Source organism: Lagopus leucura, unplaced genomic scaffold (assembly GCF_019238085.1).
Source record: "Lagopus leucura isolate 7727_CA_CO unplaced genomic scaffold, USGS_WTPT01 Super-Scaffold_100022, whole genome shotgun sequence".
Taxonomy (NCBI): domain Eukaryota; kingdom Metazoa; phylum Chordata; class Aves; order Galliformes; family Phasianidae; genus Lagopus; species Lagopus leucura.
This window is the reverse complement of record NW_024962275.1, coordinates 5,005,546-5,032,267: the sequence shown is the minus strand read 5'-3', so window position 1 is coordinate 5,032,267 and position 26,722 is coordinate 5,005,546. Positions and strand designations below refer to the sequence as shown.

Sequence of the window (26,722 nt, the reverse complement as noted above, 5' to 3'; positions counted from 1 at the left end):
GGGCGCCGCGCTCGGCTTCGCGGGTCACGTGAGAGGGGCAGCGAAGATGGCGGCGGGCGGGCTGTGCGCGAGGTGCGGGGACGCGGCGGCGGTTGCTGCGGCGGGAACGGAGAGCGGGAGCGGGGGGCGCCATCCCTCGTTGTGCGCGCAGTCCCGCCGCGGGGGGAGGGAGAGAAGGAGAGCGGTGGAGAGGAGGAGCTGGGGAGGAGGGGGGGGCGGACAGGGGAGAGTTAACGGCCGCGGGGCCCGCGCCGTTCTGACCCCGCCCCTCGGCCTGGCCCCGCCCCGTCCTTCGGCTGCGGGGCCTTGAGGCGCTCCGTGCGACTCCTGCGGGATGCCGCCGGTCTGCCGGGCGCCTCGGTTCGTAGGGAGAACGCGCGGTTTGCCGAGGAAATCCCCTTGTCGGCCGCCTCGGCGGGCGGAGCTGCGCTCGGCGGGCTCCAGCCGCGCCCCGGGCTTTCCGTGCCCGCAGGGCGGCGGCGATCCCTGTGGAAGTGCGGCGTCTCGGCCTCGTTCCTCGGAAAGCCCTTTGCAGACCGAAGGGAACCGGCAGCCGCGTGAGAGCTGCAGGAAGGAAGCCCTTTTTTGGGACGAGCTCCTTCGGATCGCTGCTTTCGTTCCCTTTTGGTCGTTTATTCTGTCGCTTTCAGATTCCGTTTGGCCCTGGGTGTTTAAATTGTATTAAAGCAAAGCTCACAACCCCAGCGGGGCCGAGAGCAGCTCTGTGCCCTACGGCCGGGCCGAGGGAGCTTGCCTTCCTTCGCCCTCCCGCAGTCTAATTAAAGAGGTTAGGGTGGAATGAAGTGCGAGGTTGGCTCTTGCACTGCAAAGCCGTTCTTTTCTTGGTAAAATTCGGTATCGTTTCGGCACCCGTTGGGCTGCAGAGGCTCCACCTGCACAGTCAGCAGGGCTGTGTGGCTCCCATGCAGCGAGCTGCTCCTGCTGAGGAGTTTGAAGGTAGAAACTGGTTGATAGATGTATTGGAAATAGCAGCTTCCATAAGCCACTTGGATGGCACCACGTGTCAGGTGTTACAGGTGACTCCTGCTTCTTTAGCGGCTTATTTTGATGATGCCAGTCTGAAGTTACTGGGGTATGGGTTGTTATTTTCTGAACTTTGCATGGGGAGTTGTGACATTTTCACTCCTGATTTGTGTTATGTTGCTGACAAATCATTGGTTTTAAAGTTTGCTGAGCTTTGCTCTTTTAGGTACGTGTGCTTCTGCAGAGCTGTTGTAGGGAGGCTCGTCTTTGTGTGTTTGCCAGGGTGAAGTGTTGGTCTGTAACACTTTCCAGCACAGGTTGGCTTTCCTACAAGCTTCCCAGGAATCAGGAGGAAACAAGCAGCTCAGGTGCATGTTCTGAATAGCTGAGGCTAGTGAAATTTCCCCTTAGGAAAGGTGTTGTGTTTCTTCTCTTCACCTAGTTTTGAATTCCTCTTTCAGTGAAGGTAGAAACTGTTAAAGAGGAATTTGTTTGGAGGGCAGCATCATATGAAACCCAATAAAATACCCCTCTGCTCCTTTAAATTATTTTTCTTTATGTTGCAATATGATCTGCTCTAAAATAATAATTGCAAGTTTGAAATGGTACACACTAAATAGAAGCCTGAAATGGTGTTTGTTGTTTAAACAGTCTCCACATTTTCCCTTTGTTTACAGGAGCAGCAGAGAATTGTGGACAATTCTCCTGGGCAGATCAGCATTAAGAGAACCAGTAAGTCCATATCTTGATGAGCCCATTTCCCTCTCACTTAATGGACTCCGTGGTCAAATACATCCTTTGTACATCTGTTTGAATACTAGTTTTGTTGCATTTTCCTTTTCCTTGGTGTGATTTTTGTTGCTCTTTCTCCACTACTTGTTTGTTCTTCCATTCTTTGCTTATAGTTGCTTCATCAGCTTCTGCCTGGAAGAGAGTATATGAAAAGTAGCTCCTGTCAGGAGTGGACAGAAGTGCTGCTTGCTAGACTGACTGATACAGGGTGTATGTGAGTGGTGCAGCCTGCTTCTGGGATTTTCTGGGATGGAGCCCCTGCATCCAGGAGTGTGCCTAGAGGATGGAAATGCAAACGTATCAGAACCCAGACCAGCACCTCCTCATTCCTCTCCTTTCCTAATACTAGGCAAGGCAGCAGGCTTTCTCATACAATACTCACCTTGAATCAGTCTGAATCGTAATGCTGTTGTTTGCCTCGTTGTTCCAATCTCTGTGATGGTGGAATTTCTTTGCTTCACTTAAACAAATCTGCTACTGGACTGGAGATTTGAGGAATTTGTTCAGTAATACTTGGTTTGCTTTTCAGGCACAGATTGCATCAGAACTGAACAAGCACTGGCAGAGATTGTTAGAAGGGCTTTCGTACTACAAACCTCCAAGGTACGGTAATTGTCTGATAATAGAAATTAACCTCTGCAATGGAATCTAACAGTAAGTAGAGGAGCATGTTGAATATTTCTGGTTTTCTAAAAACAGATCTTTATTCTCTTGCATGACTTGAGATTTTTGGAAAGGAGCACCAATGGGCAGTGCTTAATCCAGACTGCTTTCTAGGGCATAAAATACAAGCCAGAAAGAAAGAACAGTAGCTTCTGCTGTCATTACCAACATTGAAAGCTCTTAACCCTTGTTTACCTCTGCTCAGCTGTGGTGCCCAAGTGCAGGTTTGCACTCTGCAATCAAGTGGCTCCTCTTGGCACTTGGTCATGTCAGAGATAACTGGATTCCTTCACTGGAAAGGATGGAATGAATGTAGCCTGTATTTATTATGCTAATAAGGTAGTGAACAATATTGAGTATTATCTGGTAACAAAACTGCTGGTTGTTGCTGTGTGACATATTGAAAGCAAACTGAGAGCAAACAGGCGTTCAGCTTGAACTGATAGAATTGAGAACTTGGAAATTAAGCCTCTTGAGTTCATTCCTTGGAGTTGCTGTGTTTTTAATGACTGTTTTTTTTCTTTAGTACAACTTCAGCAGAGAAGGTAAAAGCTGACAAAGATGTAGCTGCTCTACTAAAAGAGTTGGGTCTGAGGGTCAGCAAGTTTTTGGTGAGTGAAGGTGCTTTTCTGATTATTTTTTTTTATCCTTTTTCTTGGTGTTGAGGAGAGGCAAAGTTAAGTTTCTTTCAGTTCAAAGTAATCTAAAGGAGGTTACAAACACCCATAGAGGCCCTACATCAGAATTCCCTGCAGTTATTAGTGACTGCATGAGGTGGTTTGTTTTTCCTGGTTTTCATCCCCTCCATTTTTTTGGAAGCAATCCTCTTTGATCTGGGGCTCTATCAAGATGTCTGAAACTGCTCAGCTAAAAACCAACATCCCTTAAAGTACCTGCCCCAAATGCTGTTTACCTGCAAGGTTATGTTCCTTGTGATTCCCCTGTGGGAGTGAGAGTTAGGTGACCTGTGGCAGTACCTTTGTTTAAGTGACTGTGGTGCTCCTTTGCTGAGGTTTTAACTGGCTGCACCTGAGTTACATCAAAGCTTGTGTATTTTGCTTTCAATGGAAGTGCTGGCTGAAACAAGCATCATCCTGAAAAGCAAGAATTTTCTGTTATTATTTATTCTGAAGAGAAAATCTACCTGAAATATTTGGAGAGAATATTTATCTTCAATGAATTCAGTTCACTTTTGTTTGTTTCAGAGCATCTCTCTTTTTTTTTCTTCAGGGTCTGGATGAAGAGCAGAGCGTGCAGTTGTTGCAGTGTTATCTTCAGGAGGATTACAGAGGAACGAGGGACTCCCTGAAGGTCCTTAGCTCCCATTTATTTCCTGCTTGCTGTACATCTGTCCACAATACCAGTAATCTGTTGATGAACACGATCATATGCAACCCCACATTCTGAATTGGAAAAGACTGTAGTTTGCATTCACTAAACCTGCAGTGGCCAAGTACCACTGTATAAAAACGTGACAGCAGAAATTCAGGTCTAACTTTCTGGTCCTCTTCCTGCTTGAATCTGTCTGCAAGGATTTGGCTCATCTGTGTCTCAAGGAATACAGGAAACCTGCAGATGTGTGAATGAGAGTGGGTGGAGATGAAGAGCAAACATTTACAAATAAGTGTTTTGTAGTTTTGGAAACTGTCTTTCCAAAAGAAATTGAAAGAAAAAATTTCTCATTTCTTTCAGTTGTGGGTTGTTTGTTTGTTTGTTTTTGATGGTATTTGTGGGTAGGTGTTTCTGCAGTAGGTAATTATTTTGTTATGTTTTGCTTACAGACAGTTCTTCAGGATGAAAGGCAGAGTCAGGCTCTGATGTTGAAGGTTAGTCATTTCCATTTATATTTTCTAGTGAAAAGATCTGGGAACTAACATTTTGTATTCACAAAGCCTTGGATGGTGGAGATTTTAGGATTAATGTCAGCGAGTTCAGCTTCCACAATTTCTGAAGCCTGTGGGTTTATATGTTTCTGTCTGAAGGGACAGCTCTGAAATGGACGCCTGGCAGAGATGGCTGAAGATTAAGAATGGAAGACTGCATCTCATTTTTGCCTTTCTTTTCCAAGTTTTATTGAATAGCATAATTATAGACATGTCCCAACAACATGTTTTATTGAATTCTGTTAATTAAATTTTAGTGGTTTTTTAAATAATTTTTTAGATAACTTAAAACTGCTAAGTTGAAATTCCATCCATAGTAGTGTTTGAGCTCTGTATATTCTGGTGCTGTAGGCATTGGTCGAGGAAAGTGAATGGGAGTTGAACACAGTACCCAAGTGATGCTGGTAATGTTATGTGTTCACAGCTTGCTGACTATTACTATGAAGAGAGGATCTGCATTCTGCGCTGTGTCCTCCATCTGCTCACTTATTTTCAGGATGAGAGGCACCCTTATGCAGTGAGTACAGGAACCCTTTCCTGGATATCATTGAAATAAGCTAAATATGTAAGTTGTGTATTAATTGTCCACTTGTGGTTGCAAAAACCACACAAGAATGCATGTGGGAGTTCATTTATGTATTTCTTTGCTTGTTGAAGGCACAGTACTTCCAGTGTGTCGAGAAGTTGGAAAAGGAGCTTGTTCCTAATTACCGTAAGCAGTTTGAAGAACTGTACAAAGCAGAAGCTCCCACCTGGGAAACACATGGAAATCTCATGGTATTTTTTTGTCTGTGCTCTTCTATAAAACTTACCAAGTGTATCCATCTAACTTAGAAAGTCTTTCCTTATGTACAGCGTGTTGAAATGTCTGTATGCAGACATGTAGCCTAAAATGATGGCTCTCTTAGTCCAAGAAACCTAACCATTGTTTTTAGTTGAGCACGCTTTTGCTCAGAACCAAAGCAAGCTGTTTGAAACACATTCTTCCTTGTAAGAAGCCTGTTGATGACACTCAGCCAACAGGTCAATTCGTGTGGCCCTTCATAGTGTCTCTGTGTCAGTACTGTACTTGCAGTGGCTTTTCATGTTATTCATGCAGACTTTGAAGTAGCTCAGCCCCTCTTGGTTTCTGATTGCTTTGTCTGATCTCTGAGCTCTGATGCATGATGATGGGTCTTCTCCTTGTGCAGACAGAACGTCAGGTTTCCCGTTGGTTTGTGCAATGCCTCCGTGAGCAGTCCATGCTCCTGGAAGTCATCTTCCTCTACCATGCATACTTTGAAATGGTACCTGATGATCTTCTGGTATTTGCAAAGTTGTTCAAGGAGCAGGGATTTGGCACTAGACAAACCAACAGGCATTTGATAGACGAGAGCATGGATCACCTGGTGGATCATATTGGGTAAGTAACGTGTATTTGTCAAGTGAGTACAGAACAGTGCAGTTGTTTTTCTCAGTTAAAAAGAAAAAAAGAAAGTGCTTATTTTTCTTTCTTTTCTCTCTCAAAATCACCACTTTAAAATCACCTCTCTGAAAATCAAGCTGAACTAATTGTGATGAAGGCAGAAAGTCTTTTCTGATTGCATTGGACATTTGTGGCAAAATGAAGATGTGATTGCAAAGCAGTGGGGCATCCAGATGCCAGCTTTAACTTTGTAGGAAGAATAGCAATGAAGACACAGTGCCATTTATTCTTAGATGGTCTAGTTGTAAAGTGAAACTGCATCTTCACATCTCTGTACTGTGAACTGAATGGCCTCAGTACAGGCTGTGGGTCTGCTTACACAAGTGGCCACAATGTCTTTGTTTTGCTGTGTGGGACTTAGCTTAGCATCCTGAAGGACTGAGAGTCTTGGTGGGTGGCATAGAGTTAAAAAGCTAGAAAAGCTGTCTTCAAATTTCAGTGACTTTTGTTTGTTTGTTCAGTGGTAGTTTTGAAGATTTTCATCCATTCTATGCTTAGCATTTCAAGACAAAATTTGGATTACCTGCTGCTGATTTACATGATTTTGTATTTCTTCAAAGAGCAGCTGAACCAATGCAAACCGAATGTTGTTCTCATTGTTTATCATTCTTTTTAAATTAGAAACCAACTGAATTCTGAAATAAAATGTCTCACCTACTTGATTTTGTCTTTCCTCTTTCCTGCTTGCAGCTACCTTAGTGCTCTTATTGTGGTGGAAGGCATGGAAATCGACACCCTCCATGAACGAGCGTTGGATGGTAGGACAGAGGAGCACAAGTTAGCCAATAATGCACATATCCACCAGGTAAAGTGCAGGCAGGGTAACCCCACATTCAGCCTGACATTGTAAAACTTCCTCTGGTTGTCCAAGCAGTGCTGCTAAAAGATTATGTATAAAAGGTTCTGACCTGTGTTTGCTAACCAAATATAAGAGCTAGCATCCACGGTACGTGATGGGACAGATAAGAAGGAAATGAATTCTTCTCTCACTTATTTGCTGGATTATCTTGGGCTTTTCTTTAAAGAAAAGTGTGTGCAAAGAGATAGGCAGTGTGAGCTTTAAAAATGTTCTGTTTCATTCAGTGTCAGGGCTTTTAGGACAGAGATCTTCTGAGGTTAGAAGAACACAAAGTCAGTAAAAGATGCACAAAACCAGAGCAGGACTGCAAATGCACGGTTTGATCCATTGGATGTTTGAAGTAACTGCAATAGAACAATGAGTGTTAGCAGAAAGGTGCCATCAGCAATATGCTTACTGAGTATTTCCTGCTTCTGTGGGATCTCAGTTGTGTTGCTCTTGTCTCTGTGCAGGAGATGGACAATCAGCTGCTGCACTTAGGGGATGTCCCACATCACGCTCCAGTGCTTTTGGCTTGGGCTCTGCTCCGTCATACCATCAATCCTGAGGAGTCAGCCAGTGTTATCAGGAGAATGGGCAGCACTGCTATCCAGCTCAACGTGTTCCAGTACCTGACAAAGCTTCTGAAATCACTTAGCAGTGGAGGCAAGAATGTGAGTTTCTTAGTATCATATGTAAGCTCTTGAAGGCTTTTAACTACTGATGATGTAAAGATGTGTGGGAAGTGGATGACTTTGAATCAAAGCGATTGCAAGCTAAAGCTGATTTGAACCATAGCATGTAATAAAGCATGTTTTATCATCTCATGTTCTTTCCGTGAGAAGCAGAAATCAAACTGGTGCTAAACAGATTTTTATGCCTAAAGAATGAAAAAAGCCATAACTGAACAAAAACAAACAAAAAACCTGCTGTGAGTAGGAGTGTTGTACCTCATTTGATCAGAACAGACTGCATCTAATCACATTTGTTGATTTGCCTCTGTGGGTACACTTGCTGTTGTAGATCTGACTGCTAGCTGAGTTAACTCTGCACTGTTCTCCAGATAAGGTTTTGTTAAGCAGTGCAGTGTGTGAGAGCAATCACATTGCTGGGCAGAAACTGATGAGGAATCTGATTTCTCTGAACACTCAATGGTTCTTTTTTGATGTTTTGAAGGCATTTCTCGTGGTAGTAGTAGTAGTAGTGAGTGGTTTCTCACTTCAGTGGAACCTTTCATGTTGTGTGTGGTTTAACTGACAACTGCATGTTGTACTGTAGCAAGGATATGTGGCAGAGGCAGTTACTCAGAGGTGTGCAGTTTGTAAAGGAGACTGTGTGCTGTTGCACTATGTTCTATAGCTCATAATCTCTCCTGTAATGCCCTTATGTATTCTTTCTTTGCAGTGTACATTCAGCACAGCTTGTATGTGCATTTATGAGCTCCTTTCCTTTGTCCTGACATCGCTGGAATTGCACACATTGGGCAATCAGCAAGTAAGCATCCAACACTCACTGCATCTGTTAGCTAATTTGAAATAACCTGTCATAACTGATACTAATTACTTCTGTTAAGTTGTAATCTTGCATTTGAAACAGCAAAATCTGTGTTTTAGATAGATTTAAAAGTGTGGTTTACTCAATGCACGTTTAGTAAGCACCTCTGCAGACTGGCTGAATAACAGTGCAATGCAGAGTGTCTTGAACTTGAAGTCCTATGGATTTGAAACTATTTGTCAATGTTTTATTTCCAAAGCAATGGAAGTAATGCACTTTCAGTTTTTAAGTTTGATGGGACATTATATAGTCCTTTGTAAATGTACTGGATGTGTTTGTCCTGGCCAGGCCATTCCTTGATAAGAAGCATAGCCTTAGATTGGCTTTGTGGGGGGTGTTTCCTTCTCTTTTGTCTAGAAAGAGTAGTTCCATCTTAGCTGGTAAGCATGGAAACTTAAAATTTAGGAATGTGCTAAAATTTGGTTCTGGTGAGAACTCTCTGAGTAAAGTAACGTTTCATTTTGTTTTTCCTCGTGTCCTCTGAAGGATATAATTGATACAGCATGTGAAGTTCTGTCAGCTTCCAGCATTCCTCAGCTCTTCTGGAAGACAGTGAGTGTGCTGGCCATTTCTTTGACCTACCTTGCCTATAACCAAGACCTGATACAAGGATTCCCTTTTAGGAAAGGAACAGGCTGATCATGTTTAGTTAGCTAGTTGCTAGGAGGCCCTGAGGAGCCAGTGTTCATTTCTATCTACCTTATATTTATGTTTGCCCTTTCCTGCCTTTTAGGTCTATCCTTGGCTTTACTCTTGAAGGATACTGGAACAAGTTTTAATATAGGTGATAGTTTCAAACAGGGCTGGGATTGCAAGGACTGAACTAACTGCTCATAAAGGCATCATGCTTATTTTTTTGTTGTTACAGAATTAGGATGATGTGTAATGCAGCAGTCTTCCTGCCTTATACTTGCACACTGCCTCATGCTTTAGTCTGTGCAGGGACTGGAGTGATACTTCTGTGCATGATTAATGTCTCCAATGTACGACTTGAAAAGGAGCTACATCCTTATGCTGTACTGAGGCTATTTTAGCATTTCTCTTTAGCAGTAAGACCTTTGTTCTGTTTCCATCACCAGGAACCAACTGCAGGTCTGGGTATTATCCTGGACAGTGTATGTGGGATGTTCCCCCACCTTCTTACTCCTCTCCTTCAGCTGCTCCAGGCTCTTGTGTCAGAAAAATCTACTGCAAAAAAGGTACAAGATCTCTCTTGGTGTTTGGGAGATTGTTTATTTCAAGATAGGGGTAACATGCTCTGTGGTAATGCACAGTAATGACGTGGTTAATTAATTTTTAAGAGGATCTGTCACTTTGGCTGTGTTTTTTAAGCTCTCTTTCTTGCAGGTGTACAGTTTCCTGGATAAAATGTCTTTCTACATAGAACTGTACAAGCATAAACCTCCTGATGTGATCTCTCATGAAGATGGCACCTTGTGGCGAAGGCAGGCTCCAAAGCTCCTCTATCCTCTGGGTGAGGAAACTGCATTTCATCTTTTCTTATTCAAGTGCTTTGTGGAATTTAATTCTTCACCTGGCTTCTAACTTGTGGGGAGATTTACTTGCTTCTTCACTCTTTAGGACTAGGTCAGACAAATTTGCGGATACCTCAGGGAACAGTGGGCCAAGTGATGCTGGATGATCGAGCTTATTTAGTACGATGGGAGTATTCCTACAGCAGCTGGACACTGTTTACCTGTGAGATTGAAATGCTGCTCCATGTTGTATCCACAGCAGGTGAGAATAAGACAGAATAAAGTAATTGATTGTTGTTATCAACTTCAAGTTAATGATAGGATTGAGCAGCTCTCAGTACTTCTGAAAGAGCTTGGAATTTTTACCCAAAACCCCATTTGTTTTTGTTATTGTTGTTGGTTTTGGTTTGGGGTTTCAGTTATGGTAATTCACTGCAATAGGCTGAGAGCATACAATGAAATGAGCCTGGGGATGTTCTGGAAGATGAACGTGCATTGTTTTAAGCTGCTGATGTGTGATTTTTGCATTCTAATGTTAGTTTTCTTTATCTAGATGTGATTCAGCATTGCCAGAGGGTCAAGCCAATCATTGATCTGGTTCACAAAGTCATCAGCACTGATGTATCCATAGCAGATTGCCTTCTGCCAATCACGTCACGAATCTACATGCTGCTGCAGAGGTGAGTTACTGACCTGCATGGAGTCACTAACAGCAGGGATACCTGACAAGATGTAATGAGCTCAAAGAGTGTCACTTACCCATTTTACCAAAAGACTTGAAAGAAGTGCATCTCAGTGGTTGAACTCCCCAAGGCTGACGTTCAGTAAGGACTGTTCGGGCTACAGAATGCTTTGATGCAGCAGAACCACGATTCCTTCACTTCTTTCTTGCATGTTGTTGCACATATTAACTCTCCCTCCAGTCATCTGATGGATAATCACTGTTCACTGTGACAGCCTGTTGTCTGATGAGCCTTGCCTCGTGCAGTAAATTGATCTGATTCAAGGGAGAGAAGGAGTTGGCAAAGCTAGACTGACAGTGCAGACTCTGGTGTCTGTGCTGGAACGTGGGTTTGATGCTTTGGATCAAAACAACAGCATATAGACTAGATCACAGATGGCAGTGCATTCTATGTGTATTTGTCTTTCCCAGGCTGACAACTGTAATCTCTCCCCCTATGGACGTCATTGCTTCTTGTGTCAATTGTTTGACTGTACTGGCTGCACGGATGCCAGCCAAGGTGAGGACCTTCTTGGTTTTCTAAGTTTGAGAACTAGTAATACACATATGTGAGTGAGAGATAATACTTCTACTTGTTCTCATGCAGGTTTGGACTGACCTTCACCATACAGGCTTCTTACCATTCGTTGCCAATCCAGTGTCCAGTATGAATCGCATGATTAGGTATTGGTTGTTTTTATTTCCTGCCTGAATTGTTCATAATTTGTCATAAGACCTTTCTGCCTGTTTGAAATCTAAGCTTTATGCAATCTGTGCATCTGGCATTTCTCACTCATGTCCAAGTTGTACTATTTGTGCAGTGAATCCCCTTGCTTGTTTCACAGTGCAGACGGAATGAATGCTGGGGGCTATGGAAACCTGCTGATGAGCATAGAGCAGCCTCAAGGCGAGTACAGCGTTACCATCTCCTTCCTGAACCTCATCACAACTCTGGTCCGGGTGAGTGCTTCTGGAGTGGCCGTTATGTGAAGCCGGCTGTAGACTGATACAGTGAGAAAGTGAAATACAGCAGTGCCTGACATCCTCTGTGCAGTGTGTCTGGGTAATCAGTCATTGGTTGGCACTCCTTATGTGCTGCTGTTTTGTGCTTTCTCTGGTTCTTTCAAAAAAGACTGCTCTGATCTGAGCTACAAGAGAATAGAAGTTGTGTGTAAGTCTGTGTCAGTGGTTTTCTCACGTTTAAAAACACGTGGCTGATCTTCCTATGAAAGATTTAATCCCCTTTAAACCAGAAGGGGAAAAATAACATTTCTGTTTCTTCTAGGGACAGCTTGGTAGCACCCAGAGCCAAGGGCTTGTGCCCTGCATTGTGTTTGTCCTGAAGGAGATGTTACCAAATTACCACAAATGGCGTTACAACTCTCATGGAGTGAGAGAGAAAATTGGTAAGGACATAGAGAGGGTAGACAGGTGAGACCGAAAAGGATCACCTGTCTTGGGGGGATGCATACATTTTCCCCATTTTTTAATCAGATCTTTTCTGGCAGACATTTAGGATTTGCTTTGTGCAGCCACTAAAATTGCTAGATGCTGAGATTTGGTTGAAAATATTAGGGACTAGGTAACATGTCTTCCTGAAAACTGAGCAGTCCATTTTGTCTGTGTTTCAGGATGCCTCATCCTACAATTGATTCATGCAATACTGAATTTATGCCCTGAAATGGATCCTCGCAGCAGGTGAGATGGGTGATGTCAGGTCTGGGATAGGCTGGTTTACAGTGTAGCAGGACTCTGCTGCTGTCTTTTTATTTCAGTTTTTGAATGAAAGTTACCTGCATTTTACTGGCCTGCTTACACAGTGCTGGTTTCAGTGCTTTTCTGCATTACAGTGAATAGGAAGGGTAGAGAAAGATTAGAGACAAAGCAAAGCATGTTGGTTTTTAGAACATCTGATGAAGAAGGGGAAAACAGCATATGTGTTCCATAGGGCAGACTGCCACCTGCTTTCCTATTTGATATATCCACTCTGAAGGAAGTAGAAGATAGAGTGAAGTGGGGGCTACTGGACATATAGAAATGCAAACATTATTGTGGTTGTTAGTAAGTGGTGGGGGGAAGTACTGGGAGAGATCTTAATGGTGGTGTTCTGAATGTTGTCTTTCTGTCCCACAGCAATGTCCCCAGCCTTCAGTCTTTGTGCATCTTCAGTCTGGCCAACACTGAAGCAGGGCAAGCTGTCATTAACATCATGGGGATTGGTGTGGACACTATTGACATGGTCATGGCCTCCCAGTCTAGTAGGTGAGTCGTGCTTCATCTCAGTAGCTGAGGAGAAAAACAGTGGTAATACTTGAAATGTAGCTTTGACATAATTGCACTTATTTGGGGATCTGTGGCAGCCTGCCTTGTAAATTCTAGAGGAACAAGCCTTCTTCGTTATGGATCCATATGTAATTTTTGCTGTACGCTCTCCATGCTATTCTTTAGTTTTCTACTTTGCTTAGTGTTAATGACGTGTGATGTCTTGGTGGCTGCTCCATTACTTTAAGTTTGTTAGCAGTTACTTTTTTAAAATAATGTATTCACTTGAATTTAATTTGTAAGACTGAATAGAGTGAACTAGAAGCAAGAGGATTATAAGCCAAAGTTAGAATCTTCCTTGACACATAGCCAGCCAAACTTGTCAGGAGGTTGTTTTTGAGAAGGTCTGCCATTCCTTTCTCTGAGAACATCTGGAAGGGAATCCCCTCTTTAGGAGAAAGCAATACCTGTGTGAAAATCCTTTTTGACTTTCATGTCTCTCCAGACTGTTTATCTCATAAGGAAAGCCTTGGGAAAGTACTGGATTTAGGGTCTTGTCACCTATCATGGATGCCTTTATAATTTCTTTAAGATTGCCTCTTGCAAATGTTTCTCCCTCTGTCTTAATGCATTTAACATCTTTCTCCTAAAGAGGGGGAGATAAGTGACAATAGGCTGTCAGACTGTTTTCCTTTCTTGTTTGATGCTGAGAATTCAAGGCTGAGTAGACAATATATTTTGTGGCTGTGTGGGGGTTTGTGTTTCAGCAGCTGCTGGGTGGTGATGTGACAGAGTGAAAATGTGTTATAACCTCTGAGTGCCGGAGTGCAGAATTTCATCTTTGAATGTCGTGCAGATACTGAATGTCAGTTGTCAACACAGTTACTTACTTTGCTTTCTCTTTTGAAATACAGTGATGAGTCACAAAGCCAAGGCCAGCTGCTGATACAAACTGTGAAGCTGGCATTCTCAGTCACCAATAACGTCATACGATTGAAACCCCCCTCTAGTGTGGTATCTCCACTGGAACAGGCACTTACTCAGCATGGTATGTATTCCTCCACAGGGACAGCCTGGGAAGCTGTGGTTCTTTTATTACTTAGTCAGTGTGTGTCTTGTTACAGACAGTATGTCAATTATTGAAATGTCCAAAATGTGCTTTGTAGTGATAGGAGAAAGCTAATTCTCCCTCCTTTAAGGCACTCTAGCAGGTGGTAACCCTGTTCGTGGTAGAGGGGTTGGAACTAGGTGATTTTCAAGATCCCCTCCTGCTTCATTTTTTTTGGAAGACTTACCTGATTCTCACCTTCTGCTCTGGAAGGCATTATTTGTGAAATAGCTGCTATTATCTTTGATTTTGATTGTGTTCCCTTCAGGTGCTCATGGAAACAATCTTATTGCTGTCTTGGCCAAATACATCTACCACAAGCACGACCCTGCACTGCCACGCCTGGCCATCCAGCTGCTCAAGCGACTGGCTACGGTAGGATGAGGCTCACACAAGAGCTTTGCTTCTTCCTTTTGTGCCTGATTCCACAGCTGAAATTCTTTCAAAATGGTTTCTTCAGACTTGTTTGTATCAGGGAGATTAATGCAAGTCGGCCAAAGGCAGTGTGGACTGAAAGCTGAAAGAAGAAATGTTCTGTAGAATTTGGCTGTCCTGGCTTCTGATGTTTCCTTCCTTCTGCAGGTTGCTCCCATGTCTGTTTATGCCTGCCTTGGTAGTGATGCTGCTGCCATCCGTGACGCCTTCCTCACCCGCCTGCAGAGCAGGATTGAGGACATGCGGATCAAGGTCATGATCCTGGAATTCCTCACAGTTGCAGTGGAGACGCAGCCTGGGCTCATCGAGCTCTTCCTGAACTTGGAAGTGAAGGATGGCAGTGATGGCTCAAAGGTAGAATGGCTGACATTTGCCTGGCAATTCACCACTGGTTTATCATAACATCCCTCTGTCTTATGGCACAGATCTCTAGAGTCTAATAGGTTTTACGTGCAAATCTGTGTGCCTGATGGAAAGGTGAATGCAGAACACGTTTGCATTGAATGCAATGAATGCTTGTGCTGTGCTCTCAGCTTTTTGTTTTTCTTACAGCTGTCCTCAGTTTTCATAAGGACATCTTTACTGAGTCAGAGCAATGAAAGCAAAGATCCTTGTGACCTTACTCTCCTGACTCAAACAGTGGCCGTTCAGTGGGAATGCACTGCATAACAGTTAATATCAGTCCTTCTCAACACCTGCTCACTGCTGCTTTGCAATTGGAGGTCTTCATGAGTTGGGACCTTTTTGAAGGCATTTGGTCTTACGAAGTCTTAGCTTAGCTCAACTTTTTATACCTCTAAAACTCTTTTCCCCTCTTGTGTTACACGTTCCTTATAGTTACTTACACAGTACGTATCTGCATCAGGTACTCAAGATTTACTCTTCTGTTCGAGAGGCATTGAAGGCATTCTGCTGCAATACACGTCTGTAGTGGTATGGTGGGGGCATAACCTCTCATTTCCTTTTGGTTTAGGAGTTCAGTCTGGGGGAGTGGAGTTGCCTCCAAGTGGTCTTAGAGCTGATAGACTCCAAACAGCAGGAGAGGTACTGGTGTCCTCCCCTCCTGCACCGTGCTGCCATCGCCTTCCTGCACGCCTTGTGGCAGGACCGCAGAGACAGCGCCATGCTGGTTCTGAGGACAAAGTGAGTGTTGTTCTCCTGCGGTCTGTTCTGCTCTCTGTATCCCATTATGCCTTTTCTTTGGTTCATTGGAGTGTTGAGGGACAATTTTATCCTAGATTCTGTGCATCCTAGTAAGGGCTGAGCAGTGTGCGTGTTTTGAACTTGATCTGTACTGTCTCTTGGGAAAGAATTTGAAAAGCCAATGTGTGCATGTTCAGAAGCAAATGTATGTTGTTTACTTTCTTTTGTGCAAGGCTGCATAATCATGTATTTACCAAAGAATACTTTCTGTGGAATTTGGAATGGACAAAATGCTGCCAGGCATGAGGGAGGTAACTGATAATACTTCTGTGTCCATCTTCTAGGCCAAAGTTTTGGGAAAACTTGACTAATCCACTGTTTGGGACTCTGCCTCCACCTTCAGAGACATCAGAGGTGAGTTACATCAGGGCAGGATGGAGGCAGCTTTGTACTTGTCAGATAGGTTTGTAAGTGTGTGTGGCTGCTGTTTGTGCTTTTGGCTTTCTAAAAAGCAGTATGACTGACTGGTTTCATTGCAGGCAGGAGCTGAGGCACATTCTTGTGCTCTTTGCAGAGAGTGGCTATACAGCAGTGGACTGCCTTCAGAAATTCTCTGCTCTTTTTCACATGTGAAATCATAATAGGTGTTATCTGACATCTGTGCTTACATCCTCTGGAAGATGTGCTGTATGTGGTGCACCTGTCCTGTGTATGCTGTCTGACTCCTCATTTTTAGGCACAGCTTGGGCTGCCTAGTTTGGAGGAACCAGTGAGGTCTTTTGCTTTCTTCCTTTCTGTGGGTGTTTTGCCCTTTGTTATGGAAGTCCTGTGCCCTCTCTCAGTTTGTCTGCCACTTTGAATCCAGTATTCCTTCCGTGTCATCACCAGTCCTTTGTCAAATGACATAACTGTGGTATCATGGGAGAAACAAGTCTGCCAAACCAGGTTATCAGTCACTGTGAGCGGGTGGGTGAGGTTAAATTAGAGTTCCACTCACTGTGCAAAGCAAGGTGCTCAGATTTTGTTTTCATCTTGTCTTTGTAGCTCAGTGTCTTGGATACCTGTGCCTTAATCATGAAAATCATCTGCTTGGAGATCTACTATGTTGTCAAGTGAGTGTTTGGCAGTCTCTCCTTCATCCCTCTACTGAAGTCTGAACTTTGTGTGTTAGTTCTAATAGACCACACAGGCTTTCAGGAAATAAATACATGTAATCCTGTGAAAGCATAGGGGGAGCAGAGACATGCAGTCTTTGCAAGATCACTTTATGCAATTGATTGACATAGATTGTGATCTTACTGCAGGAAATTCAAATGTGTGCTTGTGATCTGATTCTGTAGGTGGGAATGCTGGTATTTCCTTGTGTCCTGCAATCAGAATATTCCATGTTTAATTTCATTTAATTGTGAAATAAGCAAAGTGCATAATGGTTGCTGAATAACATTTTAATCATTTCCTCACACTTGAGTTTTTGAGCATAACTGCCCTTTAATACAATGGGTAGTCAGGATTGACTGAAATCTCCATCAAAAAGAGCAAAACAAGTTGTAGATTTTCTTCAGGGATCATCTTTTCTCTTAAAATGTGATGCAAAAAGTGGGATTCCCTGCACAGGTCTAATCTGTGGAATACCCTTCACTTGCAAGCCGTGCCCTTGGCTTTCCTACCTGAGTCTCAGAAGGAGTGTATTCTCTGACCAAAGCATAAATGAAGATATCTTCTCCTCCTTATTTGGTCAGGGGCTCCCTGGATCAGTCCCTGAAAGACACGCTGAAGAATTTCTCCACCAAAAAGCGCTTTGCTTATTGGTCAGAATATGTGAAATCATTGGCCTGTTATGTGGCAGAGACAGAGGGCAGTAGCTGTGCCTCCATGACAGAATATCAGATGCTCATCTCAGCCTGGAGGATGCTGCTGATTATATCCACTAGCCATGTAAGAGCCACCCTCGTGGGTTTTTTCTCTTATCTCTCGTGATAATCTGATGTTAACACTTGGAATAACGCAGTGCCAACTTCTCAGGGATTAGCTTCATCACAGTGAGAATCCCTTGTTTATTTCCTTCCAGTTACTATATATGCAGTCAGAACACAGGTTGGCACGAGCTGGTGTAGGCTTAGGGTAGTTAATGCTTTGTCTGAGTGTGGGGGAGTGGAATACAATTTTTATAGCAATTCAGAGTAATTCTGTAGTCCTGAAGAGATTTTGCTTAGTGAAGTGAATGGCCCAGCAGGGAAATCAGCCATTGCCAACTTCTTTAGCTGCTCATATGCTTATCTGCAAAATTGCATTATTCAGCAGATACAAAATTGGGTGAATTCTTCAAGTAACAGAACAGCAGGGCCATGTTAAAGTGGAAAAACAGTGTATATTTAGTTGTGTTTGATTGAGCTTTGCTTTTGTGGCTCTTAGGCTGATATAATGCATCTCACTGATCCTGCAGTTCATCAGCAATTGTTTCTGGATGTTCTAAATGGGACCAAGGCTCTGGTAAGTGCAGGTTCCTCTGAGTTCTTGAATTTCCCAATGGCTCATCTCGTGTGCTGTAAGGAGCTCCATTTCTGCAGCTGCTTGCCATCATAGGTTTTTTTTTTCTTTTAGATCCTGTGAAATTGGTCTGAATCAAAGTCCTTCTCTTGAGCTTCTTACACATCTGTGTGCAATGTGTGTCATTCTTGATATAACTGGGTGAGCCTGCAGAGGGCTCTGGTTCCCCTGTTGCTGCCAGCTGCTGCAGAACCATTTGGTGTTGGTGCTTGGGCTGAGCATTTCTTGCATTGCACCAGTGCATTGACTGTTACACCTGTAACCCTTGTGCTGTTTCTTCTTAGCTTCTAGTTCCCACGTCAGTATCTTGCCTGCAGCTGGGCTCTATGCTGTGTACTCTGCTTCTCATCCTGCTGAAGAAGTGGAAGAGGTAGGTATTGTGCAATGGATATTTACTGATTGCTGCTATATATAATGACTTAAGAGAGTATGTTTGAGTGTTTTGCTCTGGTGATTTTCCCTTAATGATTTGGGGAGGAATCTGATGCCTTATCATGAAGTTTTCTTTTGAGATGGCAAATATCTGTAGTTTGTTGCTGGAAGATCTTATAGCAGTGCATACATGGTTTGACTTTCTGCTGAAAAGTGTATGGAAAAAAAAGCTTTTGTGATAGCAAGCTGTGCATTTGCACTGTGCTGTGCGTGTCTTTAGAGAGGCTGAGGTGGTGACTTGTCCAAATTTCTTTGGAAGAGCCTAAAGCAATGATGCACACAGCTCAGTCGAGCCAGTATATTTACTGAGGGATCTTGTCTAATCTGAAGAGCTCTTCCTTTTTGTTGTCAGCGAGTTGGGTTCTGTGGATAAAATCATAAACTCCTTGACGCAGATTCTGGAGGGAGTTCTACAGGCTGATCAGCAGATGATGGAGAAAACCAAAGCCAAAGTGTTCTCAGCTCTTATCACTGTGCTACAGATGAAAGAGATGAAAGGTGAGGTTCTGTATGTACAGACATCAAGAGCAGTGCTGCCGTGGCTGAATGCACCATTAAAGCTACCATAAAAATGCGTGTGATGTTAGCTGTAGTGCAAGATGTAGAATATAATTGCTAGCTTCTGTGACATCTCCAGTTTTTAAACTTGTTTTAACTAGCTTTAGGAGAGCTGAGGTGTATTGTTCATCTCAGGCATATCATTCAGTGTGCATGTCTTCCCTGCCTTGTCTTTTCTCGGCAAGAACCCCTGTGTTTGATCAGTTTGATGGAAGTGAAAATGGAGTTTGAGTGATTTGGAAGACAGCTCAGTGGTTGTGGGAGGGATCCCAGTACTGTGTCACCAAGATACCTTAAGTTGTGACATAACAAGTGACAGAAACCACGGATGGTGTGTTTTGTTAAACAAAACAAAAAACCCAGCACTTACTTTGTTACTTCAGTCCTTTGCAGGACTGCTTACACTGGAGTAGCACTGCATACAGTGGAATCTGGGCAGTATTTCTCTGTGCTGTGCAGCTGAGATATAAAGCACTGTGGAGTTGAGGAGTGTCTCAGTTTACCTGATCTGAGTGCAGTCCCTGTCCCACTGTCTGGCCCTGCAGGCCTGTGTCATTCAGGAAATAAAGCAGGTGGAGAGTTGTTGCTATTTTTTACTGTTTGCATTTGGTGATGAAGTTGAATTTGCAGTCGTGGCAGTAAAAGGTGGTGCAATTTGTTGTGATGGTTTTCATGAGAGTGTGGTGTTTATGCAGCTCATGGACAGCAGACTGCATCCATGGACTGGTGCCAGCAATCTGGAGAAATGGGTGGGCAGTGCTGTTGGGAGCAGCTACAGAATGGTCAGTCCTTAGCAGTGCTTGCTTTCTGCTTTGGAATGTAATCAGCTGATAATGACTTCTTGGGAAAATTATGTTTTGTGTGATTCAGATGGTGATCTTATAACTTATTACATCCTTCTAGCCTTATTCATCTAACTTTGTTGCAATTCCTCACATTCTATCTTTTGGGTTCTGCAATAAAAACAGTAACATTAATAACTCCAAGGGATGTATCCCAGTGATATTACCAGTTAGACCTGAGTACAGGGTTGGTGTGCTAACTGTTATCTGTTCCATGTGTGTTGCAGTGAATGAGATCCCTCAGTACTCCCAGCTGGTGCTGAGTGTGTGTGAAACACTCCAGGATGAGGTCATTGCACTCTTTGATCAGACTCGACACAGCCTGACCTTGGGGGATGCCACAGATGACAAGGACAGCATGGAAACAGATGATGCCTCCCGAGTTAAACACAAGGACCAGCGAGATGGGGTAAAGGGCCAAAAAGATCTGTGTATGTTGGGGACTCCCTTTGCTGCCTGCTGCCTCCAAAGAAAGCTTTGGCAGTTCTCACATGGGACTTTCTCCATGGTATTTTGGTGTATGTCAGCCTGGGAAGTTGGCTGTTGTGACTCTCTTTCAGATCTGTCCTAAGAAACATTGTCACAATTTATATGAGAGCCAGGAAGTGCATAGAATGTAATGTAAGGGACAGCAGCCACCTTAATATATGATTCTGAGAAGGGCTGAACATCATACCATCTCATGAAATGCTCTCAAGACTTCTTTCTTGGTGTACATGTCAAGTGTTTACCCTGTTCTCCCTTCCAGGTTTGTGTTTTGGGTCTGCATCTCGCAAAAGAGCTCTGTGAAGTTGATGATGATGGAGACTACTGGCTGCAGATCACTAGGAAAGTCCCTGTGCTTCCTACCATCTTTACTGCTTTGGAGATCAGCCTGAGAGTTAAACAAAACCTTCACTTCACAGAGGCCTCATTACATCTGCTGCTGACCTTAGCAAGGACACAACAGGTGAGAGATGCAGAGAAAAGAAAGCATATAAGCATACATGTTTAATAGGCTCTGTGTATCTCACTGCTGTGTCTGTGATGCAGTGCACAGTGATCTGCAGATAAATGGGTTGTTAGAAGCTGGCAAGCAGTAGGGCCTGTCTTTATGCCTCCCTGTTTTGCCTGCTGCTTCTTTTTAATGGGATGTCTCAGATGGAGGATCTGAGGCAGCCAGAGCAGGCCTGTAATTTAGAACAGGCACTTTCACTGAATGTATTCATCTACAATGCAGATTATCCAGCCTATTTAAAACAGCATTAAGTGTTGGAACTGGTTTCCCATTACTTGCAGTAAAGCGTTGCTTATCTATTACAAATTCAGCTTAGTGTAGGGCTTTAAGTGCAATGAAGGCCATTCCAAAGCCAGCTCTTCTCAAAGGTTAGGCATTTACCAAACCAGGTGACGTGGAAATGGAATTCACAGTACAGCTGTGCTAGATTTTATTGCAAGAACGGTGTTGCTTTTCTTGTTGCTAACTTTTTAGCAGTACAGAAGAATGTGTGACAAAGGTTCTCTGAAAGAGTTGTGGCAATGCAAGGGACAGAAATAGGAAATGTAGAAGGAGCCTCTTCAGTCTTAGACCTGGGAGAACCCTGCAGATGTTAATGGTAGTTTATTCTGTGCCTTGCAGGGAGCAGCAGCAGTGGCTGGGGCTGGTGTCACACAGAGTGTCTGCCTGCCCCTCCTGAGCGTGTACCAGCTCAGCACTAATGGAGCCATTCAGGTGGGTGCTGCTTCCTTTTGGGTGGCTGTGTGCCGGGAGAGCTTGCTGTGCCCTGCCTTGCAGGCTGTGGCTGGACAGGAGCCCTTTGGGTCGGGGGGCAGCAATCTCCTGTAGGACCTAAAGGCTTGAAAATGATGTGAAGGGTTTGTGGTGTGTGGTGTGCTGGGCAGTGGTGTGAAGAAGTCGTTTGTTTTTGTATCTGTGCAGACCTCGGCTTCGTCTCGGAAGTCTCAGGATGCTCCCTCCTGGCCTGGCGTCTATCGCCTTTCCATGTCGCTGATGGAGCGTCTCCTCAAGACACTGCGATACAACTTTCTGACAGAAGCACTGGACTTTGTTGGTGTCCATCAAGAGAGGATTCTTCAGGTGTGTCACACAGCTCCTCTGCGATGGTTTACTTGGCTTCTGTGTTGCAGCAGCAGTGGAAATGCCTCACTAATTGTAGAAGCATTGAAAAGACACAGCTGCTGTCTCAGAAATGTTTATAGTAGAAACAGTTCAAAAGTGGGGGAGGGCAGAATGCCTGCGAGCCATGAAGTCAGGCAGGGGTGGTTGTTAGGATGGTTGTTGGAGCTGGGCAGTCACCATCTTTTGTCCCGTTCACCCTTGAGGTTGTAACATTGCTACAGGTGTGTAATGCACTTACTCAGCACAGGAGCAGAATCAAGGGTTTGGTGGGATCTTTCTTGGTGATTATCTGCTTTGAAAAGAAGAGCCTAAGAGCTGTTCTTAGAGATGACTTCAGCTCTGCCGTGCTCTAGCAATGAAAATGCTGTGGCCGGGGTTCAGTCACCATTCAGGCTGGCAAGCTTTCAGGTCCTACAATACTGAAATAGCTGCATTGGGCAGTTTATGTCAGTGCTGGAGAGTTCTGTTTGTACATAGTTTGTACATAGGTGCTGTTCAGAAGCTCCTTAGACAAGTAGCTGCCTCCTCATACAGCAGCACAGCTTATGAAATGCATTTACCTCTAAGAATGTGAAGTGCTCTGAGTCTCTGCCCCGTGTGCTGTGCAACTACTTCCAATGAATGCCTTGTTTGCCCATAAGGGCAGATCTCTGCTTTTTTTCTTCTAGAGAAGAGTGGACTTTGTGCTGTAGCTCTTGATGTCCTGATTTACTTCTCTCTGCTTTCCAGTGCCTGAATGCAGTACGGACAGTACAGAGCTTGGCTTGTCTGGAGGAGGCTGATCACACTGTTGGCTTCATTCTCCAGCTCTCAAATTTCACAAAGGAATGGCATTTCCACCTGCCACAGCTTATGAGGGACATGCAGGTAGGAGTTGGGATACTGCTGTAGATAACACCTTGTGTTGGAATGCAAGAAATTGGATGTGGTAAGAGAAAGTGGCACTACATTTATTTTTATTACTGCTCTTTATGCTCTTTCCTTTACGTCACGCTTTCTGCCTGGATGGGCTTTAATCTTTGAAGAGATTTCTCCCTCACCTTCTTTATTTCAGGTGAATCTGTGTTACCTGTGTCAGGCCTGCACCTCCCTGCTGCACAGCCGCAAAATGCTCCAGCACTACCTGCAGGTGAGGATGGGGACCCAAAGGCTGGAGGTGGGGAGCTTTGTGTGCTCATGCTTCATGCTGAAAGGCAAATGTTGTTCAGTATCCAGACTCTGTTCCCAGTGGTGATTACCAGCAATCATCAATAGCTAGGATTTGCACCTTTCCACACCAAAAATGTCTTCGGATAGTAGTTGAGACTGTGAAAGGTCAGACCTTGAGAAACAGCAGCCTGTGCTCGAGTGGTGCCATTATCATTCTAGAGCTGCCTACAGAGCAGCGAGGAAGCTGTGTTGCTGTAGTACTCTCTAGGGCCATTAAGACACCACTGACCTGATGTCCTTAATCTGGTTTAATTTGTTTAAGAGATACAGCTCTTGTTCTTGGAGAATCCTTTGTTGAACACGAGGTAGAGATAATGCATTGCTACTGATGTGCTGTTTCAGCATGGCTGAGGCTTGCTGTGTTGATTTTTCTGGAATGTGAAATCCAAGCAGCCTTTGCAGCTGCTTTCCTAGAATGCAGAGCCTCTTCTGCTGTGCACTGTGTGAGTTCTCACGCTTCTAGTAGGTGACAGAGTTTGTGTGCCTTATTTCCTCCTTTTTGCTTGTAGCAGTTTTCCTTGAAAGCATCATCCTTAATGCAAAACTGTCATGAATGTATCTAAGACACTTTTCTCTGCAGACAAAAAATGGTGACTCCCTTCCATCAAGTGTGACTCCACGAGTGCAGCGTAATCCCCAAACCTCTTCCAAACACCCCAGCCCTGAGTCAGAGGCAGCAGAGCAGAAGGCACTGCTAATGGTGCAGTACAGCCTCTTGAAAATCCTCAGCAAATCTCTTGCTGCTCTGCGCCACTTCACCCCCGATGTCTGCCAGATACTCCTTGATCAGGTAAGAGATGTTTCTCCCTGAGCAGGGAGGTTTCCATCATCTCAAGTGACAGGGTTTATGGGTTTATGAAGAGAAGCACAGCCCATCCTGCTTGTGACAGTGACCCTGCTGTACATCTGTCTGCTGTTCTGCTGCACAGAGCAGGAGTTCCCCTCAGTTCTCAGGCACTGATCTGAGAAGAAGGCTTGGCTGAGCTGTGGTGTGATTGCACAGCACCGTACGTGCAGCCTTACTGGAGCAGAGCCAGCTAGGTTTGTGTCCTCAGAAGAGATACTCTTGTTCTCCCATAGCTGTGACCTGGTGGCCTGGTCTCCAAGTTAAGCCAAGTAGGGTTTAATCCTTGACTCTGACAATGTCCTGCTGCTTTCTTTTGGATAGTTACTTCCTGTAGCTGCCCGTAGTTAAACGGTCTGGAAGCAGTCATTGTTTGAGCTTCTGCTCAGCTTCACAGCCTGAGAGTTGTAAGGCTCTGCTCCCTCCTGTGAACAGAGTGCAATCTCTGTGTGCAGAGCTGTGCGGTGCTCTTTGCTGTTCCATCTGCGTTACAGATTGCAGAAGTGACCTCAGGGCTTTGGGTTCTCCATACAAAAAGCATGCTGCAGGGACTCGATATTCCTGCTACTGTGACAGTAGCATGCTCATGTCCTCAGGGGTCACACAGTCCTCCTTCCTTTTCTCCACAGTCACTGGACCTTGCTGAATACAACGTGCTCTTTGTCTTGAGTTTCACCACACCAGCCTTTGATTCGGATGTCGCCCCTTCCTTTGGGACCCTCCTTGCCACAGTCAATGTGGCCCTCAACATGTTAGGAGAGGTACGAGCCGTCTGTGTTTGGGAAAGCACAGCTCTTGCAGTCATCTCAGAGAACTTAATACTTTGAAAAGTAGCTTCTGTATGTGCTGTGTCCAATAGCTGTCTTTTTTTCAGTTGGATAAGAAGAAGGAACCTTTTCCTCAGGCTGCAGGGCTGAATATGCAAGAGGGAACCAAAACCCTCAAGTAAGTTTCTAGGTCTTTTATTTAGTTGTGGCCAAGGGGCAGAACCCAGTGCTCCTCAGGTCATAACTGGGATTTGTAAGCATTAGGGTAGCTTCAGAACTTCTCACTCTGAGCGATAGGAGTTCAGCTGCCTGTGTGAAGCTCTCCACTGCAGGGCAAATGGGGATTTCTGCTCTGTAGACCTTAGCTTTTGTTGTCATTGCCTGAGCCCAGTCTGAGCAGCAGCAGTTGTCCCTCCTATGTACTCTAGGTGAAGTTTTTCCCAGGCTTTGTGATCTGAAACCTGGGGTATTTGTCTCCTTTCTTTGCACAGGTCTCTGCTCATGTTTACAATGGAAAACTGTTTCTACCTGCTCATCTCCCAGGCTGTTCGGTACTTGAGAGACCCAGCTGTGCATCCCCGCGATAAGCAGCGGATGAAACAGGAGCTGAGCTCTGAGCTGGTAAGCAGCTTGTACCATTCTTTCTCACTGTTCATTGAAGCGTGTTTTATGGGAGAAGGTCCTACGTCTGCCTGGTACAGCCCATTCATTCCCCTGCATTAGGGGGCCCTGGGTATCTGTACCTCGTTTTGGGAGGGAGAGGGATATGTGCGTGGAAGAAACTAACACATGATATCTTCTAATTTCAGAGTACACTGCTTTCCAGCTTGTCTCGTTATTTCCGCCGTGGTGGTCCCTCCTCACCTGCCAGTGGGGTTCTTCCCTCTCCCCAGGGGAAGTCTGCCTCCAAGCTGGGGCCTGAGGGCCAGGAGCCTTTGTTTCAGCTCGTGCAGGCCTTCGTCCGGCACGTGCAGAGATAGATGCTGTTCTGCCACAGCCTCCCTTTCCAGGACTTGCACCAGAACGATTCATATCCACCACAGAAAGCATCACCCTTGGCAGAGCTTGTAACAAGGACTGGGGCAGGGAGGGAGGCCTGGTCTGGGCAGCGTTGGATACCAAGCTGTAACATCAGCAACACGATCCTGTTGAACTCCTGCAGAGCAGTGAATGTAAGGAGAGCTGCGAGGAGCTCCTCAGATTGACCAGTGCACAGCCTGCCTGCTCCATCTGCTAGAGCATCCTGGCCAGGTACAAAGTGCTGAACAGTCAAAACCTTTATTTTTATAGCTTGTACCTCAGCTGGGGAAGCTCTGGCTGATGGAATGAGAGGACAGGCTCTCCTCTGGGCATTGACTCTGCTATTAACACAAGGTGCGGTCTGCCCCTCCCTCCCAGTCAGAGTCCAGTTAAGGCACAACCTAGGGATCAGCCAGCAATTCAGAGACCATCTTTCTACTATTTTTGTACTGAGTGGTTCAAGGCAAGATGGTGTATGTGTGCTCACGCCTCCCCTCCACCCTCCAGTCTGTGTGCTGCGTGTTTCTGAAGAGCAAGGCCTCACTCAAGGTTTTTAAGTCAAAATTCCATTGCTCTAGTCTTGCAATTTTTTGTAACTGTGGCCTATTTATACTGATATTAAAACCTTTATAGACAGCAGCTGGGTTTGTGGTTTTGTATCCTGCAGCACCAGGCTCCGCATCTTCTGTGTAGTTCTGTGTCAGTTGAGCTGAAGTACTTTGCTTCTGTAATTCTAACAGCAAGGTGAGTTGTGGCTTGTGAGTGACAGTGCAGGTACCATTCGAAGGGATTACATCAAAGGTTGATTCCTTTGGCTTCCCCACACCTCCTGTTTCTCTTACTGGCACACTGGGGAGCTGCTTGGTTTTAAACAAGCATTGCTACGCCAAACTCTTTAAGAATGGTTCTTCTGCCAGGTTGCTCTGTGCACAGATCCACACTGCTGCTGGAGCAGGAGTTCCAGCTGGGACTTGGAGTTGGTTGCAGTGTCGCTGTGTCACACTGTTGTCTCTCTCAAGCTGATCAACAAACTCTTTCAGGTTCCGAGGTTCAATGTGTGA

General features: G+C 44.6%; 1 protein-coding gene across 4 annotated transcripts; it reads left to right on the top strand.

The window, feature by feature from the left end:
• The first annotated feature begins 25 nt into the window (after positions 1 to 25).
• NUP188 (nucleoporin 188) lies at positions 26 to 26,300 on the top strand. 4 transcript variants are annotated; one of them, XM_042879268.1, is made up of 45 exons: positions 26 to 72; positions 1,662 to 1,716; positions 2,306 to 2,379; positions 2,966 to 3,050; positions 3,670 to 3,750; positions 4,221 to 4,265; positions 4,747 to 4,839; positions 4,980 to 5,099; positions 5,513 to 5,724; positions 6,478 to 6,592; positions 7,099 to 7,299; positions 8,030 to 8,119; positions 8,666 to 8,731; positions 9,259 to 9,378; positions 9,527 to 9,653; positions 9,761 to 9,916; positions 10,208 to 10,334; positions 10,808 to 10,895; positions 10,983 to 11,059; positions 11,221 to 11,335; positions 11,661 to 11,781; positions 12,007 to 12,073; positions 12,509 to 12,637; positions 13,552 to 13,685; positions 14,014 to 14,120; positions 14,328 to 14,534; positions 15,154 to 15,323; positions 15,668 to 15,737; positions 16,368 to 16,435; positions 17,063 to 17,258; positions 17,736 to 17,813; positions 18,155 to 18,240; positions 18,655 to 18,800; positions 19,556 to 19,642; positions 19,930 to 20,111; positions 20,451 to 20,651; positions 21,321 to 21,413; positions 21,621 to 21,779; positions 22,551 to 22,688; positions 22,876 to 22,950; positions 23,611 to 23,820; positions 24,504 to 24,635; positions 24,749 to 24,819; positions 25,133 to 25,262; positions 25,451 to 26,300. In XM_042879268.1, the coding sequence occupies exons 1-45, from the start codon at positions 47 to 49 to the stop codon at positions 25,619 to 25,621; spliced, it is 5,301 nt and encodes a 1,766-aa protein (XP_042735202.1). In that variant the 5' UTR covers positions 26 to 46; the 3' UTR covers positions 25,622 to 26,300. The 4 variants fall into 4 exon arrangements, with proteins under 4 accessions (XP_042735202.1, XP_042735205.1, XP_042735203.1 ...); XM_042879269.1 differs by lacking the exon at positions 26 to 72 and adding an exon at positions 296 to 360; XM_042879270.1 differs by lacking the exon at positions 26 to 72 and adding an exon at positions 680 to 1,037.
• The last annotated feature ends 422 nt before the right edge of the window (positions 26,301 to 26,722 follow it).

Bases quoted from the DNA above. Each gene is read 5' to 3' on its own strand.
- NUP188 (XM_042879268.1), top strand. From the start codon at position 47: ATGGCGGCGGGCGGGCTGTGCGCGAG. The intron at 13,686-14,013 runs GTATGTATTCCT...TGTTCCCTTCAG, and splicing joins ACAGGCACTTACTCAGCATG to GTGCTCATGGAAACAATCTT. The intron at 20,112-20,450 runs GTAAAGGGCCAA...TCTCCCTTCCAG, and splicing joins ACAAGGACCAGCGAGATGGG to GTTTGTGTTTTGGGTCTGCA.